Source organism: Populus alba, chromosome 6 (genome assembly GCF_005239225.2).
Source record: "Populus alba chromosome 6, ASM523922v2, whole genome shotgun sequence".
In the NCBI taxonomy this organism is placed as follows: domain Eukaryota; kingdom Viridiplantae; phylum Streptophyta; class Magnoliopsida; order Malpighiales; family Salicaceae; genus Populus; species Populus alba.
Window position 1 is genome coordinate 13,280,815 of NC_133289.1, and position 18,528 is coordinate 13,299,342.

The 18,528-nt window shown below is 31.6% G+C and overlaps 3 protein-coding genes across 4 annotated transcripts; 2 read left to right on the forward strand and 1 right to left on the reverse strand.

Moving 5' to 3' along the window:
* Positions 1 to 242: 242 nt before the first annotated feature.
* On the forward strand, positions 243 to 3,419 carry LOC118047940 (tetraspanin-2). The gene is made up of 2 exons (XM_035057392.2): positions 243 to 864; positions 2,811 to 3,419. The coding sequence occupies exons 1-2, from the start codon at positions 367 to 369 to the stop codon at positions 3,120 to 3,122; spliced, it is 810 nt and encodes a 269-aa protein (XP_034913283.1). The 5' UTR covers positions 243 to 366; the 3' UTR covers positions 3,123 to 3,419.
* A 3,411-nt stretch (positions 3,420 to 6,830) lies between these two features.
* Positions 6,831 to 12,106, reverse strand: LOC118047939 (uncharacterized). Of its 2 annotated transcripts, none has more exons than XM_035057390.2 (8): positions 11,666 to 12,105; positions 10,815 to 10,882; positions 10,148 to 10,295; positions 9,984 to 10,064; positions 9,323 to 9,409; positions 8,665 to 8,750; positions 7,943 to 8,063; positions 6,831 to 7,198 (listed from the first exon to the last, which is right to left on the reverse strand). In XM_035057390.2, exons 1-8 carry the CDS (start codon positions 11,939 to 11,941, stop codon positions 7,121 to 7,123), a joined length of 945 nt encoding a protein of 314 aa, XP_034913281.1. In that variant the 5' UTR covers positions 11,942 to 12,105; the 3' UTR covers positions 6,831 to 7,120. The 2 variants fall into 2 exon arrangements, with proteins under 2 accessions (XP_034913281.1, XP_034913282.1); XM_035057391.2 differs by lacking the exon at positions 6,831 to 7,198 and adding an exon at positions 7,210 to 7,354 and having other exon boundaries at positions 11,666 to 12,106.
* Positions 12,107 to 17,024: 4,918 nt separating this feature from the next.
* LOC118047938 (cytidine deaminase 1) lies at positions 17,025 to 18,292 on the forward strand. Its single transcript, XM_035057389.2, has one exon. It carries the CDS (start codon positions 17,200 to 17,202, stop codon positions 18,145 to 18,147), a length of 948 nt encoding a protein of 315 aa, XP_034913280.1. The 5' UTR covers positions 17,025 to 17,199; the 3' UTR covers positions 18,148 to 18,292.
* The last annotated feature ends 236 nt before the right edge of the window (positions 18,293 to 18,528 follow it).

Here is an 18,528-nt window from a genome sequence, read left to right on the forward strand (position 1 = left end):
ATATTAAACTTTGTACTTTCAATTTTTAGTTACTTTAAAAATTAGTGAGACTTAAAAATAATGTAAAGTTTTTTTTTAAATTAATTTTTTAATATTTCAAATTATTTTAATATAGTAATATTTTTAATAAATGTTTTAAAAAAATATTTTAAACCATGTTAACTACTTTTCAACACAAGAATTTACCATAAGCCCTATTGTACACTGCCATAGATAGGCTCGTAAAACAGACAGCGAACGCAAAACCACCCAAAATGATATGAAGTCTATCTAAATTGTAAAGTTGTTAAATACAACACCACTCTTTCCCTTTCCCTTTCCCTTTCCCTGTGCCTTTGCCTTCTCACAGATCACAGACATAGTAAGATGGGAGTAGCCAACAACATCACAGCCATCCTAAACTTCATCGCCTTTCTCTGCTCAATCCCTATAATAGCCGCTGGCATTTGGCTAGCCACCAAACCAGAGAATGAATGCATCCACCTTTTCCGGTGGCCTGTAGTTCTCCTTGGATTCCTCATCCTCCTGGTCTCACTTGCTGGTTTTGTGGGAGCCTACTGGTATAAGGAAACACTTTTAGCATTCTATCTCTGCTGCATGGCCATTCTCATAGGACTTCTCTTGATCCTTCTGGTCTTCGCTTTTGTGGTCACGCGCGCCGACGGTGGCTATGATGTGCCGGGGAGGGGTTATAGAGAGTATAGGCTTCAAGGATTTTCTTCTTGGTTGAGGAATCATGTCGTTTATTCCAAGAATTGGGACAAGATTAGGCCTTGTCTTGCTGAGACTGATGTTTGTTCCAAGCTTACTCAAAATTATATCACTGCTGACCAATTCTTCATGGCTCACATCTCTCCTCTCCAGGTAATTATATACATCAACAACCATCTTTCTAATTTCTTCTATAATTTTCATTTTTATACAAGTTCATGTATTTCCCAATATATGAATTGGTTTAGATCATGATTTCTTCTGTGCTAAGCAGTTAAAAGTTAAAACTTGCAAGCTATAAGTGCTATGCTTGGGTAATAATTTAATTCTCTATCCTTCGCTTGAGTGCTTAAAACTGTCAAATTTTGTCAAGAACAAAACTTTTCTACTGCATAATCTGGCGTCACAAGTCTGGCTGCCGCTAAAACTTGGGAGAATCTGACACCATTAATTCACCTACTAAATTATTATTTTTTTTAATTTGTGTTTGGCAATGATCTGTATGAATGTGCATTTGTAATAGTGTTTTTTCAAGTCATTGATGCTTTTTGTGTTTTTCTACTGAAGATACAGTCATTTAAAAGCCCTTTAAAAAGCATCATTTATGATTTATACCGCATGTCATGGAATGGCCATGTATTTGCCTGGAAATTGCTGGGAGAGGTCATGACCGTGTGGATTCATTGGAAGCTGTTTCGAACCAGATCCCACTTTTCCCTGTAAAAAAAAAAAAAAAAGTACATGTATACAATATGGGAGTTCTTTGGTATTCTAACATAGTAAAAAAAAAATTGATAAAATAATTATGTTAAATATATTTAGAAAAATAATATAATTTAGAGATTCATAAATAACATTGTAATTTATAAGTAGTAATTTTTTTTAAAATTATAAAATTACTCTACATAATATTCAATAAAAAAAAGGGAAGAAAAAAAAATCTTGAAAATATACTGAAACTTTGATAATATCAATAGTACTATTGAGAAGATTTCAATAAAATGAATCAAATAATATTAAGAAAAATCACTAATGCGATCCAAAGATAAGTAAACTTTGATATTTTAAAGAGCTCATGTGATTAACTTAGTTTACTATTTATGCTTTTTTTTTTAACTTTATTGAATTTATATTGTTAAAATATTTAATTATATTAATAGTATTCTTATTGGAGCTTTAATATATATTTTGAGTTATTTTATTTTATTTATATATTTTTTTATCTCTTCACAAAATATAAAAAGGAGAGAGAGAGAAAGAGGTGAGAGAGAAAAAATAACACCGTTGATTTATACCGCATGTCATGGATCGGTCATGTATTTGCCTGGGGATTGCTGGAAGAGGACCTGACTTTGTGGATGAATTGGAAGCTGTTACGAAACCAGATCCACTTTTCCCTATATATAATAATAATAATAATAATAATAATACATTTCATGTATACAATATGGTAAGAATTATAATCATTTTATTTGTTTTTATATTTTAAAAAATTAATTTATTTATATTTTTAAATTATTTTGATGCAATGATATTAAAAATAATTTTAAAAAATAAAAAATATTATTTTAATATATTTTTAAATAAAAAAATTTTTTTAAAAAACAACTACAATTATATTCTAAAAAATATATTATTATTATTATTATTATTTGAAACGGATCGTTGTGGACGTGGATAGGTATTTTTAATTTTGTCAAATCTCAATCATAATCAGCTTGACATTCGAAAATTTATTATCGGTAGGAGAATTTGGATAGAGCCATCATGTCATGGCGCGTGGGGACACTTTTTGATGCTCTCATAATTGAAAAGCGGTTGCCACAGTGAGCCCAGGAGGGGGGGTTTGTGCAAATAGATCAGTTCCAAGTGGCTAACTCAATTATTAAGAAGAGGGATCATGGAATTCAGACCACATTAAAGCAATCAATCTTACATTATTGAACCCACGTAGCTTTGTCTTCATTGGATAGAGGAGAAAAGAAGGCAGGTTATGGCTGCCAGCTTTGCAATTGTTTGGTGTGTTGCTGTGCCATGCTTCCCTTTTAATTTATGGCAAATCATGATTTTTTTGTTTCTGAAATTACTTCATGTTACAGTCAGGGTGCTGTAAGCCGCCAACAGTTTGTGGCTACAATTATGTGAACCCTACGCTGTGGTTGAACCCCGTGAACCCAGCGGCGGACCCAGACTGCTACTTGTGGAACAATGACCAGAGCCAGCTGTGCTACAACTGCAACGCTTGCAAGGCTGGATTGCTGGGGAACCTGAGGAGAGAATGGAGGAAGACCAACGTAATCCTCATCGTGGCGGTGGTGGTGCTCATTTGGGTCTACGTCATCGCCTGCAGTGCTTTCAAAAATGCCCAAACTGAAGACCTTTTCCGGCGATACAAACAAGGCTGGGTTTGATCTTGTAGCCACCACAGTTTTCAGATGCTGGTTCTTCTTGACCTTTTCTTCTTCTTTTTTTATCCATCCAGTGATGATAATGTATCGTTGTCTATTCTGTATATATTCCTTTGTGCTTTACTTGTCTACAATGTGTGGTGGTATGGCAGTTGAACACACATTGCCAATGATAGGAGGTAGCATCTCAATTTTCCAGCTTTCTTGGGAATCAGATTCTTCTATCTCTACCGAATGTTTTGGAACTCTCCGAATCGAATAACGCACTGAATTTAATTAATAAATTTTAATTATATCTCATGTTTATAACTATATTTTTAATAATTAAATTTCAAATGGAATTCTTAGAGGCTAACATTTCTTATTTACCACGTTAAAAATGAGAAATTATTATTAAAACTAGTTTCTTAACCTATCTTTTTAGTTTTTATAAAATAATCATCTACTTAACCCCCCCCCTTTTTTTTTCTGTAGACATTTAAAGTAATCACCTACCTAACTCTTTTTTTTATATAGATATTTAAAGGAATAAGATGAAATTGATTATAATAATATAAAAAATAAAATAAATTGAATTCAAAATTGAATATTATAATTACATTCAATTACAATAAAAAATTGATTTTAAATAACTTGATTTCAAATAAATTGTTAACTATTGCACATTTTCTACTATGAACAACATGTAATCTCTGAGGGATAACTTGTTTTTTTTTTACTAAACATAAGTAATAGATTTAATAACACCAACAACCAAAAAAAAAGCATTTTCTATAGTGTCTTTGCTTTTTGAACAATATATAACTAGATAACTTGAATGTGTTATTTTGCTGGTTGGAATAATTTTACTCATCTAGAATGTCTATAGAATTATTTGGCATTGTCATTAAACTTAGTTTTGTAGATCAATCACGTGAGAGTTGCCACAACATAATTTATTTGATTTAGTGGGTCCAAAAATAACTTGGACTACTAGTTGAAAATGTGATTTGGCTTAAAAAACACTTAAGATTTGACATTTTTTAAATACCAACATAATAGATCGATCACGACTTCGCCGCTTAACTCACCAAACCCATGACTCAAGTCATGGATTCTACTCACCAAATCCATTGTTTTTACTTTGGTTTCTATGTGGTTGAAACTTACCATCACATTTATCATTAAAATATTTGCCCTTCTCATATGTATATTCAGCTATAGATTCTTTCAGAGGTGAATTAGCTCATCTTTAAAGACCTTTTTCCTTCCAAACCCTTATTGTTTGGCCCATTTTGAAGATTAGCCACTTTGGTTCTCAAACTAGCCATCCCATTCTTTACTTCAGCAAACCTTTTATTCATCAACTCCAATTGTTATTGCAAGGCCTAATACCCTTATTCGAGATTATTTCTATCTTTTGGTGGTGATGATCCACTTTTAGTTGACATCATCAAGAGTTGAAAATCAAGTTGGTAGCAATATATATATCCTCACATACTCCCTCATGTGTCTACACTCAATAAATATCACTTTTATTGTGTTTCACATAAATATTAAGCTTTTCACTCTAATATGTTCACCTTCGCCTTTTACTACTCAATTCTAAAGATTTCAGTACCTTAAGGAACTAGTTCACAACAAATAAAAAATTAATATCATAATGGCCTAATCAAATAATATAAGGACTTAAGAAGAAATAAAAACTGAAAACTATGAATACAAAACTATGAATAGAAAAACACGAGTATCAATATCAATTCATGTGAAATATGAATAATTAAAGACACAAAATAAAAGGCCATGAAGACTAAAAAATTAATGAAATAAGATTCAAATAACTCAAAATAACAATAACACCTTTATTTTTTTATATATATGGTTATTGGGAAAAAAATAATGCAAAAATTACCTTCTTTTTTTTTTGGTGATTTTCAAGAAAAACCAAACTAAGTAAACTTAAAATATCCCTAAGTCAAGATTTTATCTTCAAGAAAACCCAATAATCAATATATTTTTTTTTTTATTTAAAGAAAAAGTAATTGAATTTAAGATCATAAATAATTTCTTTCATCTTCATTTTTTTTTTTAACTTGATGTCATAACTAATTTTTTTTAGAGTAGATAAATAACTTAACAACATTGAAGTACACAAAAACTTGATGATAAAGGCATATAACTTAATTTAGAGCCTTACTCTGATATAAATTGATGTGAACTCATTGATATAAAGACCAAAAACCCATAAGCAAGTAAGAAATTTCCTAAAAAAGCTAAGCTTAGATTTAGAATTGAGTTTGACATAACGATAAACTGTATTAAGGCACCAAGATTATAAGTAATTGAACTCCCACCTAACACCTATAAAGAAACACAACCAAAAAGTATTGAAGATGCCATAAAACTTGGTTAATTTTTAAATAAATCAGAAAAAAAAGTATCAACAAAACCTCACACACGTAATAATTATTGTTGAAATCAAAGCATGTAAAAAAAAAACCTTAAATACAAGCTAAATAACCCTATTTATAATAGGTAAAAACTTCATAAACAATGCTAGAAAAATAATAAAATATCTCTAAAAAAAAAATCATAAATCAACTAGGAAACTAATATAATTCTTATATAGTAGTTTTTGGACCTCAAGGCCTTTTCAATATTCAATTTCCCTTAAATTTGAACTTAATATAGAAGAATACTTCTAGAAACTTCAAGTAAATTTTTAATTTAATCTAATGATCAGATAAAAAATCATGTTTATTAAAGTAAAATTGTGGCATTAGAAAAAAAGTAAGTACAAAACTATCTCCAATACTTAAATTAATTAGTCCATTACAGTAAAAATAATTAAGTCCTGTTTTATAGATGAATCAAGTCACTCTTATATATAGATTAGATTAAATAAGATTGAATCATTACTTATTGGAAGTTATATTTTTTAAAAAATTTATCTTGACTTAAATTCTCATAATAAACCCATTAAATATATATTTGAGTATCTTTACTTTTAATCTTGGAATTTGCACAATTAAAATCTAGAAAGGATATTTTAGCGCAGTGTTTATCGTATCACACTCTTTCTCATTGGCTTTCTTTTGGACAAGACCATTGAATGTCCAGGAAGGTAAAGACTTAAGGGTAGGTATGGCTAGGATGACGCCAACTAAAGGAAATGCTACGTGGACAATAGATAGGCATTAAGCAATCAGGAAAGGGCGCGTGGCAAGGGGAGAAGACTAGATGAAAAACACTGTCGTATCAGGGAGAAGACTTAAGTCCACTTCCATTGTAGCATATATCTTTTCTAATTCAAACCCAATCTATTTGAATTTAAAATCGATGCATTTTACTGCTATTTAAGAAATAACGAGAGCTTATTTTTCTTCATGAAAAAAACTATTCTTAACTATCTAGTTAGTTCTACGAGGCTCCGACTACCTCGAATTGGCCTAGAAAAAAAATCAATTTTATTCAATTGATAGTAGTTCTTTTTTATTTGTAATTCAGTCCTTAAACTCAATAAATTTTTACTATCATCTTCAATTCAATTTGAGGTTTAATTCACAATGGCAACTCAAATACAAATAGTTTCCAGTTCTTTATCATCACAGCGATCACTCCATGGGTAAAGAGAGCTAATTATAATTGCTACATTCAATTATTTGTCCAAATACGATGATGGGACACGTCATATTTTTTAATGTTTCGAGCATATAGTATAATATAAAAAAGGAAAAAAAAATGTTGGAGCGCATAGAATATTTCGAGTGCTTGTCTTCCTAACATTACACACAAACAAGTTAGAAACTCAAACCAAAGAAAACAAATGTTAGAAAACCTAAGCTCACATCTTATAATTGCACTTGCAGGAAAGTGCCTGTCGTCTTTGATTGCTAGGTTGTTCCCCACCGTTAAATACTATACGTCATAACATTAGAGAACCCACATGCCTTCCTCCCATTTTTTTTGCGATATTGGAGACCATAAAATTTGATCATCATCATCAACCTCTCCAATGTGTCTCACGCTGTGGATGCCTTTCTAGAGTAAACAACGTACATGGGATCTGAGCGTCCAGGATTTGGAGATATATCCACAGCCTGCAAAACGAACTCTTCAGTCAGAGAATCCCTCGTCACCGGATCACCCTCAACGCGAGGGTTCCACTTGCACCCGTTTGCGTGGGCATGATTTGCAGCTCAGGATTGAGGCCATTCAAACATTGAGATTGCAGGCCATTGGATTACAAGCAATATCTTCTAGAACTCAAGGATGATAATACATAAAAGCAATAGGTTAAAATGTAACATAATATACTAAATGGCACTCAAATCACATTCAACTAGAGATTATGCATTTGCAGAAAGTGATGCAAGAATCAACAGCAAAGAAAATATTTTGCTATTAGACACTCGCTTTTTAGTGGAAACAACTATGAAATCTCAAATCAATTGGCAAGTATAGAAATATAAAAGAATAAGCATAATTAATCACACGAGCACATACAAAATTTGCATGATTCTGCAACTTAGGCCTACTTTATAGGCGAGATGATAAAAGATATTCATTATGAGAAAGTAAGAGATTACAAGATGTCACGTACAATTACTTTTTCATCCAAAATTCTAAAGTAATCCAAATTTCTTTTTTTTCTCTACTATCTCTCTAGCCATCAAAATGTAGAGAATATATACACTCATAAATAAATTTTACCTAAAATATGACAACTTTAATATGGACTAGGTACATGCGTATTTCTTTTCTCACTTAGACCCACTATTTAAAACAAACCCAACACATCAACTATCATTAGCAAAGACACGATGCAAGGAATACGGAATTACCTGAGGTGGTTCAAAGCCTCCAGAATAATGGAAATAAGACCCGACAATCATTACATGATCAGCATCACCGGTTGATGTCCATATAGAGATTGCTTTTGTCCAAAAGCAACGATTAGAGAAGCTGATACAAATGTATTCAATAAAATGTTAGAATTTTTTTTTCTTAATATTGTAAAGTTTAGAAATGCTTGAATAAAGAGAAAAGATGGATGATGGATGATTGATGAAACAAAAATACTGATCTCTAGCAACTAAACTGGCAAGGGATGCCTGAGGAGGTGAAGTAGTTCAATATGCATCAATGTTACTTTTTCCTTTTCGTTTTTTGTTTCTACTGTTGCAGGGCTATTTAGCTGAATCGCAGCCTCTTTATCTTCACATGTGTGATGTGTCCACATCTCCACATCACTCCGAACTTGATGTTGCAAGTTAAGTAGAATGGTTTGCTTTGTACCTTTAGTATCTCAATTACAGTGAAATGGGGCACCCCAGGGGAGATTAGGCAAAGAGACAAACCAAAACAATTTAAGGGAATTCATTCAATTTAGATTTATCTGGAATTCTGTTACAAAATACAACCAAGTTTAGATGACCACAACAAAAATATTTCTGCTGATCTCTTTTAAAAGGTCAAGGAACTGCAGCACGGAAATGGCATACATTTACTGAATGAATTGAGGAAATCCAGGACTGTAAAAATAAAAACACAATAATAATATCACCTCATTATAGCTAGTCCACCTGGCTTAAGTACTCGGCACATCTCCTTGAAAACATCAATAGGTTTAGCTAGGTAATCAACACTGACCTGTGAAAATTTTCAGAAAGAGGAAAAAGGGGATCGTTTCTATCAGACCAAAATTTAAAAGATTAATCCAAACAATTCCTCTTAAGAAATTTGACAAAGGAATATGATAAAAAAATTTCGCTATCTCTGAGGTCATAGTGGCTGAGGATTTTCTTAGGAAACACAGATGTAAGACACCATAAACTTAAGCACACAAAAGAAAAAATTGTCCTTAATTAAAATGATGTATTGCCATCTAAGAGTTAGGCTTAAGTTTTTTCTTGAAATGGAGAGAGAATTTATTGCTAAACGAAGCTGCAACATTCTGCATTAGAGATAATATATTAAACACAAAATGTATCAAATCTTAAGTTGATCCAACAAATTCATAATACTAATAGGGAGGCCACATGCCATTAAGAAAGTGACAACAATAAATCTTTGTTAATAAAATATAATACTTCAAAAATCATTTTTAACTCCAGGCATTTAAATACTCAAATGGCAATTTGTAAGAATATATTTTGAGAGAGCATAAACCAGTCAAATAGAGCACAGCCAAAATGGTCAAGAGATGTGGATAATACACTTACCGCATTAGTTATGACATCAAAGGAATTATCTTCAAATGGGAGTTTAGGGTTCAAATTTAAATCTTGCACAGCATATTCAGTCAGAACCTACAAAGAAAATAACTTGATCGATGTATTATTGTCATCATTGAAAGAAAGATCATATCAGTGTATACAAAGCAATTAGCTTAGAACTACCAAGGTCACGAGAGTAAATATGATACATCCAAGTTGAAATTTAACGTATCTCGCACAAGAAATAATGATACATCATATGTTGAAATAGATTTAGCTATACAATTAGTTGCAGACCCTTGTCCTCTTTTGAGATTCGGCTAAGGCTTTGATTATCTTATTTTTACAAATTATGATAACTCATCAAGGGGTTATTTGGCTTCCAGTGATATCATCAAAATGGTTCTCAATAAAGCACTAAGATTCGCATGCTAAAATAAAAATGTAAACTCTTCAGGGGATGGTAAGATAATATGTACATCATTTTTAAAATCCTAGCTGACCAGTTGCTATTGTGTAAGATGATTACTAATCATGAATTCTACATAAAATATTCCAGTGGCAGACATCAGCAACTAATTTCAGTAGCTTGAAAAGAATATATGAATGACAAAATTAAAAAATTAATAACTAGAAATGATATCTAGAATAAGAAGTAGATTCTGACTGGATTCCGTTTGAGCTCTTCTTCATTCATGCCTAATCCAACTATAGAATATTGCTTGTATCCTTTTGGGAAATGGCTGACCTACATATAAAACCAGGAATAGTTTGTTAACTTAAATATTGAAGACCTAGTGAGGCTGAAAATAAATGTTAGAAGAATCTTACCCAACTGCTACACATGTCCAGGATGCAGACCCCTGGAGTGTTGCTGGGAGGGAAAACCTTTGAATAGTACTTAGTCAGTGCAGCAATGGCTGGATCATCAATGTGTGTCACAAATCTTGGAGCATCATAGAACAATGAATCTGGAGACCTGCGAATAACAATTTTGAGTTTTGAAGGCATATAATAGTGAATTCAGTCTAATGTCAAATGTAGGGCGATTGAAATCCAAATTGATTAATTTACTATTTCAAAATAAAGATGCTAACTCAAAAACCAAAGTGAAAGCAGTGTTGAATTCAATGTGTTACCCCCATTACGTGGAAATCTATATTCTATTCTATTTCAAGGAAGTTTTCAGTATACAAAGCCAAGGAAAGATGGACTTGGTGTTAAGGATGAACCAATTGTGTACCCATATAATGTGTTTGAGAGATATTGCACCTCAGGATCAGTTCTAGGTCTCCAGTATAAAAGACCAAACAGATATCAAGTGATAATTCTTTTAAATTTTCTTCTATACCATATAATGTCTAGGTGCATCAACTTTCAGCATGTGATCATGGACATGGACATGAAGCAGTTCTAAGGAAAAAACAGCTGAAGAAGTGGATGAAAACAAGAACTGAAATAGTATTTAATGCAAGCAATTAAATACAAGAGATTTTACTCATCAAAGCGCTGGAAATCCTCCTCCTTGAATGGAAACTGCTGTGGCCAATCCACATTCTTCAATACCTGTGAAACACGAATAGAGAAAATTGAAAGATCCAGTATTAAAAAGAAGAACACTGTCAAGCCAGAAGTGACACTAGTCACATATACACCTGTGGCTCTGGCAGGGCCTCAAGATCTCTTTAAAGATAACAGAAGTTTGAAATCAATCACAGGCCAAATAATGAGGCTACTTGGACTCAATCAAACGAGTTGAGTTGTTTTTGCCAGATAGGAATTGTTTCTTGATTTCCCATTTTGTTAATTAAATATCAATTAGCTTCTATAAAATATGTGCCAAAGCAGCTTCACATTCCAAATTGCCACTCCATCATTTTCCAGAGAACAAAAAATTGATTTTGCAGCTAAAGAAGAACTACGCAAGGAGCAAGATGGACTACATCATTCTTGCATGAACCACAAGAATGACCATCAAATCACAAGAGGCAAAAGTCGATTTCCTTATACCCAAACTACGCTAGAAGTAGCTGTTAATACTAAGGTAATCAATCATACACTATGCAATAACTACATGGTGAATCTGTTTACTTGGGCGTGTAAAAAAAAAAAAAAAAAAAGCAAAGGAATCCAGAACCTAAGTAACTTGATCGGAAAAAAAAGAGTAAAACAATAGCTCGAGATGCTTAAACCCAAGTAGAATTGTGATTGCATTACAAGTATTTGAAGTTATCTCAACAAAAGAATAACAAGACTACAATCCAGAATTCAAGAAATTCCAGAAACCAAATTCAGCAATCGAGTAGTAAACGAGTACAAAACAGCAGCTAGCAAAGATAGAAAATTCACCTCTTCAATGACACCCTTTTGCTTTGCAAGGGCAATGAGATGATTGCTTCTGGCTCTACCAGCCATACTCATAAACTGCGACCAAAAGGAGGCTCCAAGTCCTAACACCAACCTACGAGGTGCTTTAAATCCAATGTTCCACTTCCTCTGTGATTCTGAAACAGAATTAGCAGAACGCGTGTGAATTGTAGGGAGACGACATGGATAAAGACTAGCTAAAACTGGTAGCCTTTGTTGTTGCTGCGGAAGTACAAGAAGATTAACCATCCTTGACATTTTCTTGGAAACATCGCAGATGTTATATATCTTGTGCTTAATTATATGAAGGGAATTGCTTTAGGATAACTTGATAACGTGTATTCCTTGCTACCCTACGAAGGCTTCAGGCTATGGCTCTAGCTCTGTGGCTTTTTTATTTTTCCTCGAAATAAAAGGAAAATCCGTGTTTGACAAACAGCTAATACTAGATGGTATCTGCTGTACACTCAAGCCGGCCATCTTTTTTTTAAAATAAATAAATAAATAAAAACAAACAAACTAAAACGAGGCAAGCGTTAAAAAAATTAAAAAAAAAATTGAGACTCTACTTGCTCAGTTAATTTTTTAAAAATATAAATTAAAAAATATGACAACAATAAACAAGCTGATAAAAAAATTAACAATATAAAAAAATTAAACTAAACACTTAATTGAATTATGTTATTCCAAGTTTTGTGGGTTGAGAAGTGTAACAAATGGATTATGTAAAGTTAGATGAATAATGGGGAAAAAATAAATTATTAAGTCATTTGGAAAGAATTGGCAGGTGAATTAAATTAATTGGTAGGACTAAGTATAAGTCACTAAAGATTCAAAATTGAACTTTCATTGCTTGAATTTAAAAAGATGAAGATCTAGTTAGAGTAGTTATATCCCTTTATAAATGGGAAAGTTCTGGAAATTATAACAAACATGGAATTTTGGCATAAAAAAATATAGATGGGTTGTATCTTAGGGAAACATAAGAAATTGAATGTTAAAGGTAGCTTGTAGTGGAAATTTTGCAAGTTTAATGTCTAGCTAACATTATTATATTAGAATTGATGTGAATGGTAATAAAAATATAATTAAATGGACATTGAATAATGTAGAAAAGTTATGATTGAGACTTGTAAACCTTATAATAGGATCAAATTGTGTTTGAACTCAATTAGAATTTATATATACTACATTATTTTAGTAAAGGGCCTTTTGTTTAATTTAGTAAGAAGAGAAGTAATTAAGAAATTGAAGAAAACATGTGAGATTAATATTTTCAAACAATGTTAAAGATGCGTGGAATTAATTGGAAGATTTTAAATGGTTGGATTTTTCTTTGTGTGGCCAAAATTAAATATTGTAAAAATGGAGAATTTGAAAATTTGATATGATTATATAAAATTGTTTTGTATTAAATGATGATGTTGAAAATAAATCAATGTAATTGGGGATGAAATTTGGGTTACAGCATGATTGGATGTCTGTTGATATTTTTTTTGAGAATATAGGATTGTGAAATCCCAAATGTATTCTGTGTTGTTTAGATAGAAGGAAAAATATTGAAGCATAAATTGTAGATGTTGTGTTAAATTAAGTAAATCGTACCATTTTAAATGTTTTATGTGTTGTTGGTGAAGAAATGGGATTAGATTTTATTAAGTATGCAATGTGGAGAAATTTCATGTCAAGTTTGATTTCAATGGCAGGTTTTAAAATTCATAGAATAAAAGTTTTAAATGAGAATTTAATTTAATGACATGAATATTAACCTATGAATTGTTGTATAAGTGATGGTAAGATTCAAATTGATTGCAATGAAAAAATAAATACATAAAATTAGAATTGGATGCAATAACATAATTAATACGTGAGATTTGAATCGACCGCAACAATAAAATTAATAAGTGAAACTCAAATCGATGACAACGACGAGATTAATATGTGGAAATTAAATCGATCATGATGGTGGAAGATATGTGTAAAATTTAAATGGACAGCAATGACGTGGTTACTATGTTTTGCAGTTTAAGTTATAAGAATTTTAAATTGAGTGGTAAATATGAATGACATAGGATACAAACTATAAATTACCGAAATGAACCAATGAGTGTAGGGTTGATGAATAATATAAGATATAAATATAGGGTTAAATTAATGAATGTTGATTACTACAAGGTGAGGCCTCAAGTATTGAAATGGACATTTGAATATTGTTGATTTAAAATATGAATTATGGATATGAAATTGGGATCAATGGATATGAGTATTGATATTGATTAAATAAGCACTTAAAGCCGATGAAATGGAATAACGAATGCATAATTGGAATAAAAGCATGAGGTGTGAAGATAAAAATGAGTAAATGAACATAATTGATGTAAATCTTAAGGAATTACTAAGATCAACATATGTATAGTTGACATAAACACATGTATTATGAGCACCGGAATAAATTGATAAATATTAATGGTGTAGAATACAAGTTTTGATTACAGAAATGAATCAAATGAACCAAGAAATGTGACTAAGATATGAGATAAGCGAATAATGGGTTTATTGAATCCAAAAGTTGAGTCATGCATTAGTTAAGTGTATGCGTAGAATTAATGAATCCAAAAATATAAACTAAGTATAAACCATGAGCATCAATTCAAATTAATAAAATCCAAACTCATAAGTAGATATGATTTTATCGTATTTATCAATATTGTTTCTTCAACCATATATAAAATGTAGTGACTTCATTTGGATGTTTTATTTTAAATTTATTTTCCAGACTACAATGAGTTTTTATTTAGGAAACAACATTTACAATTTAGAAAGCATCCCGACATTAGAGTTATTCCTAATTTTGCAAGTGTCTATTTTTTTATATTATTAAATAAAAGATAATTTCAAAAAAAACACTTTGTTTGAAAGTTTCATATGAATAATGAACAACTCACCTCTTTTTTTTTTTTTTTTTCCTTTCAATCAAATCATTCTATAGCCTAATTAGAAAAAAAAAAACAATAGGCTTGAAATTATGATAAAAATACAAAGTTTAAAGATACAAGACTAAAATGTAAAACATAAAGAAAATATATGGTTAACCCAACATTAATAGCAATTTTTATTTTAGTCTAAAAATTTATTTTCTTCATTTTTGAGTCCTTGAATTAGAAAGAGGAAAGGAAAAGCATTTGAAAATAGTAAAGAAAGAGAGCAAGAAAGAAAATGATTGGTTGACATGAATTTCGACTACAAAAAAAAAAAAAATTAACCATGGTGACGAAGAGTTTGATTCAACAAGAGAAGTTCCATGAGGAAGTTCATTGGTATTCACGTTGCCTGAAATGGTAGATTTGAACTCAAGAAGTTTTATCAATTTGGGTTGAGTTTTGGTATTTTAATCCTTTTAGGGTTATTTAATGCCATAAATGAATTTATTTAAGTCCTTAAAGGTTTTTTCTTTCTATTTCAAGTAAAAAATGGTTGATAAATGGATTTTTTGATAAAAAAATAAATAAATTCATATTTGATGATTTTTCGGTGATCATTGTGCTAGTTGGATTCTAGAAAGCAAATGATTTGTCATCTGTTTATTTATTTTTTTTTAAGACAGATGATAAGTTGTTTATCTTTTTTAAAGAAAGAAAATAAAATAAAGTCAAGGAGTGTGGGTCTAGGCTGAAAGTCTGACACCCTTAGGCTTTGTTTTTTTAGAGGTCTAGACGCGTTGAGCCACCTAGGTAAGGCTCACACACCTCACTTTTTGTTTTTTTTTTTGTTATTACTTTTTTTAATATATATAAATTTAGATTAAATGTGTTATAAAAAAAATTCAATATTGTCATCTGTCATAAAAAAATATTATAGTTTTTTATGAGAATTTTAGTAATATGTGCCTAATATGAAAAACAACTCATGAATGTTTAATCAACATAAAATTTATATTTATTTTAAGATTTTTAACACACTTTGGATATATCATATTTATCAATATTTGTTTCTTCCACTGTATATAAAATATTGTGACTTTGATTTGAGTGTCTTATTTTATTTTTTTCTTTTTAAGACCATAATGAAATTTTGTTTAGGAAATAGTGCTAGCTATTTCCAAATTGCTCCATTATTGAATTGATCCTCGGTGTTGCATTCGTTTTTTTTTTATTTTTTTGTATTATTAAATGAAGAATAATATCAAAATAAACAAAGTGCGATTGTTATTAATTTTTAACATTTAAAACAATTTTGGTTTGACTGGTAAAGTAATGCAGGAAATAACATGGTACAATGCTATAAATTTTACGAAATAATTTGGTTGTTTTGGTTTACAACATAACAAATCACAATAAACCCAGCAATTAAAATATATCACACTAGAGTGCATAATAGCACAACATGAGACAAATAGGCTATGTATTCTATTCAAAGTTGTTAATTTTGTTCCATTCTGATCGTAGTGATTAGTATACCTTATATTTTTTTTAAAAAATAAAAATAAAATGAAACAAATTTCATCATTTTTAGGATCTTGGGTCATTCTGGTTTCATGCTAAAATTCTAAACTAGATGCTTTGGGTTTACTTAGTTCACTTTAGATAATTAATTTTTTTTTTCTCTTCATCACTTAGGGATTTTTTTTTTTTTAATTTCTTTCCACTTGGTCCTCAAAATACATTAAGTTAAATCCTCATGTAACAAACACATGGATAATGACTTTGGATAATGATGATGATGGGGAGGAGGAGGAAGACAAGGAGGAGGAGGGTGTCCTGTGTAAATTAATATACTATACAAAATTTTGTATTTATCTATATATATATATATATAATATTCTAGTAGTTATTATTATTTATGTTTGACCGAGTATTTGATGTTTCTCCATCAATACCAAATTTAGACTTTATTAAATAAGAGAAGTAAAATTTGGTTTTGATTTTAGAAAGGCATTTTCATAAGTAGCTCGCTACCTTTAAATTAAAGGTATATTAAAATCTAAGCACCTGTGAGAGGTTGGATTTTGACAATTCAAATTTTATTCGCCATGATAGTTGTTTATCTATTAAGATATTTTTATCTATTTTGACTTTAAAAGATTCAATTATTTATTTTGATGGCAAGGATAAGCTTAGTTAAAATAATTATTTATTAAAATATTTAGTTGATGATTTTTTCTATAATAGATCATTATTTGTATGCTAACAATGGAGATGACATTTGATTTAAATTTTTTTTACTTTAATATTTTGTTTATAGTTAAAATTTTCAAGTTAATTTATTTTTAAATAGAAATTAGAAATTAATATTTTAAATTAAAGTAGATTATTGGTACTTGTTTCCGAAAGCAATGATGAACAAGTGTTCTCCCTATAAGTTCCCCTCAATTGCCGAGCGCCTTCCACCATCTCCACCCTTTCTCCTCCTTTTCCAGGAAGTAACTCCCCTCTTTCTCACCCTTCATTTCTCGAATCTCTGATCCTTAACACCACGACCACCATCAAAAAAAAAAAAAAAGCAAAGAAAAAAAAAAGATGGATGGACCCATATTCGTAATTGAAGCATCCGAAGCCGAATCGATGGCAAAACAATCAGGCCTCACAGTCCTCCAGCTCCTCCCAGCCCTGGTCAAATCAGCCCAGGCCTTGGCTCGCCCGCCGATATCCAACTACCACGTGGGTGCCGTCGGTCTTGGATCCTCCGGCCGCATCTTCTTGGGCGGCAACCTAGAATTCCCTGGCCTCCCTCTCCATCATTCTGTCCACGCCGAACAATTCCTCATCACCAATCTCACTCTTAATGCAGAACCCTCCCTCGAATACGTTGCTGTCTCCGCCGCCCCTTGTGGCCACTGCCGTCAATTCCTTCAGGAAATCCGCCACGCCCCTGATGTACAAATCCTCATCACGGGTGATAGTACTAACAACCAGAGTTACAAGAATGATTTAGCAAATAAACAACAATTTGAGCCCTTGTCGTGTCTTCTACCGCATAGGTTCGGACCTGATGATCTTTTGGATAAGGATATTCCCTTGCTTTTAGAAACCCGTCATAATAACTTGTCGTTTGTAGGTGATGCTTTGTTACCAAATGGTGTCTGTGCTTCTTTTGAAGATCTGAAAAATGAGGCTTTAGAGGCTGCCAACAAGTCTCATGCACCCTTTACTAATTGCCCATCAGGGGTGGCGTTAATGGATTGTGAAGGGAAGGTTTATAGAGGGTCGTATATGGAGTCCGCCGCCTATAATCCCAGCATAGGGCCGGTGCAGGCGGCTTTGGTGGCATATGTGATGGGAGGGAGGGGTGGTGGGTATGACAGGATTGTTGCTACTGTGTTGGTGGAGAAACAAGGGGCTAAGGCAAGACAGGAGCAGACGGCGAGATTGCTCTTGAAGGAGATTTCACCCAAGTGTGAGTTTAAAGTGTTCCATTGTGGTTCCAGCTCCAGTTTCAATGGTTGTAACAATCAGAATTCTTGCTGAACATTGCTGTTGATAATTACTCTCCTGTTGTGTTTGTGTTATAAACTCATCTGTGTCGTTAAGCTGCAGTGCTGATTTATTGGTCAATGAAAGATGCAAATAATTGGATTGATCCAATCAATGAATAAAGTTTCTTTCTTTTTCTTGCGAAGGAAAGCCTTACATCTTTCCATTACCAAATCTAATGATTGGTGTTTTCTACAGTTGAATGCCAAAATTTTGCAGCACACAGATCTGGCTGGCGGCTGGCAAAGCACATTTCTTTCCTTTCTTGTTTTCAAGCCCCTTATTGTTCCTTTTCTATTTATGGAAGAACGAAACCTTGAAGCTGAAAAATACAATTATAGAACATTTAGACTAACCAAACCTCTGACTAATTCA

Bases quoted from the DNA above. Each gene is read 5' to 3' on its own strand.
- LOC118047938 (XM_035057389.2), top strand. From the start codon at position 17,200: ATGGATGGACCCATATTCGTAATTGAAGCATCCGAAGCCGAATCGATG.
- LOC118047940 (XM_035057392.2), top strand. From the start codon at position 367: ATGGGAGTAGCCAACAACATCACAGCCATCCTAAACTTCATCGCCTTT. The intron at 865-2,810 runs GTAATTATATAC...TTCATGTTACAG, and splicing joins CTCACATCTCTCCTCTCCAG to TCAGGGTGCTGTAAGCCGCC.
- LOC118047939 (XM_035057390.2), bottom strand. From the start codon at position 11,941: ATGTCAAGGATGGTTAATCTTCTTGTACTTCCGCAGCAACAACAAAGG. The intron at 8,751-9,322 runs GTAAGTGTATTA...AAATTTTCACAG, and splicing joins TTGATGTCATAACTAATGCG to GTCAGTGTTGATTACCTAGC. The intron at 7,199-7,942 runs GTAATTCCGTAT...TTCGTTTTGCAG, and splicing joins GAGGCTTTGAACCACCTCAG to GCTGTGGATATATCTCCAAA.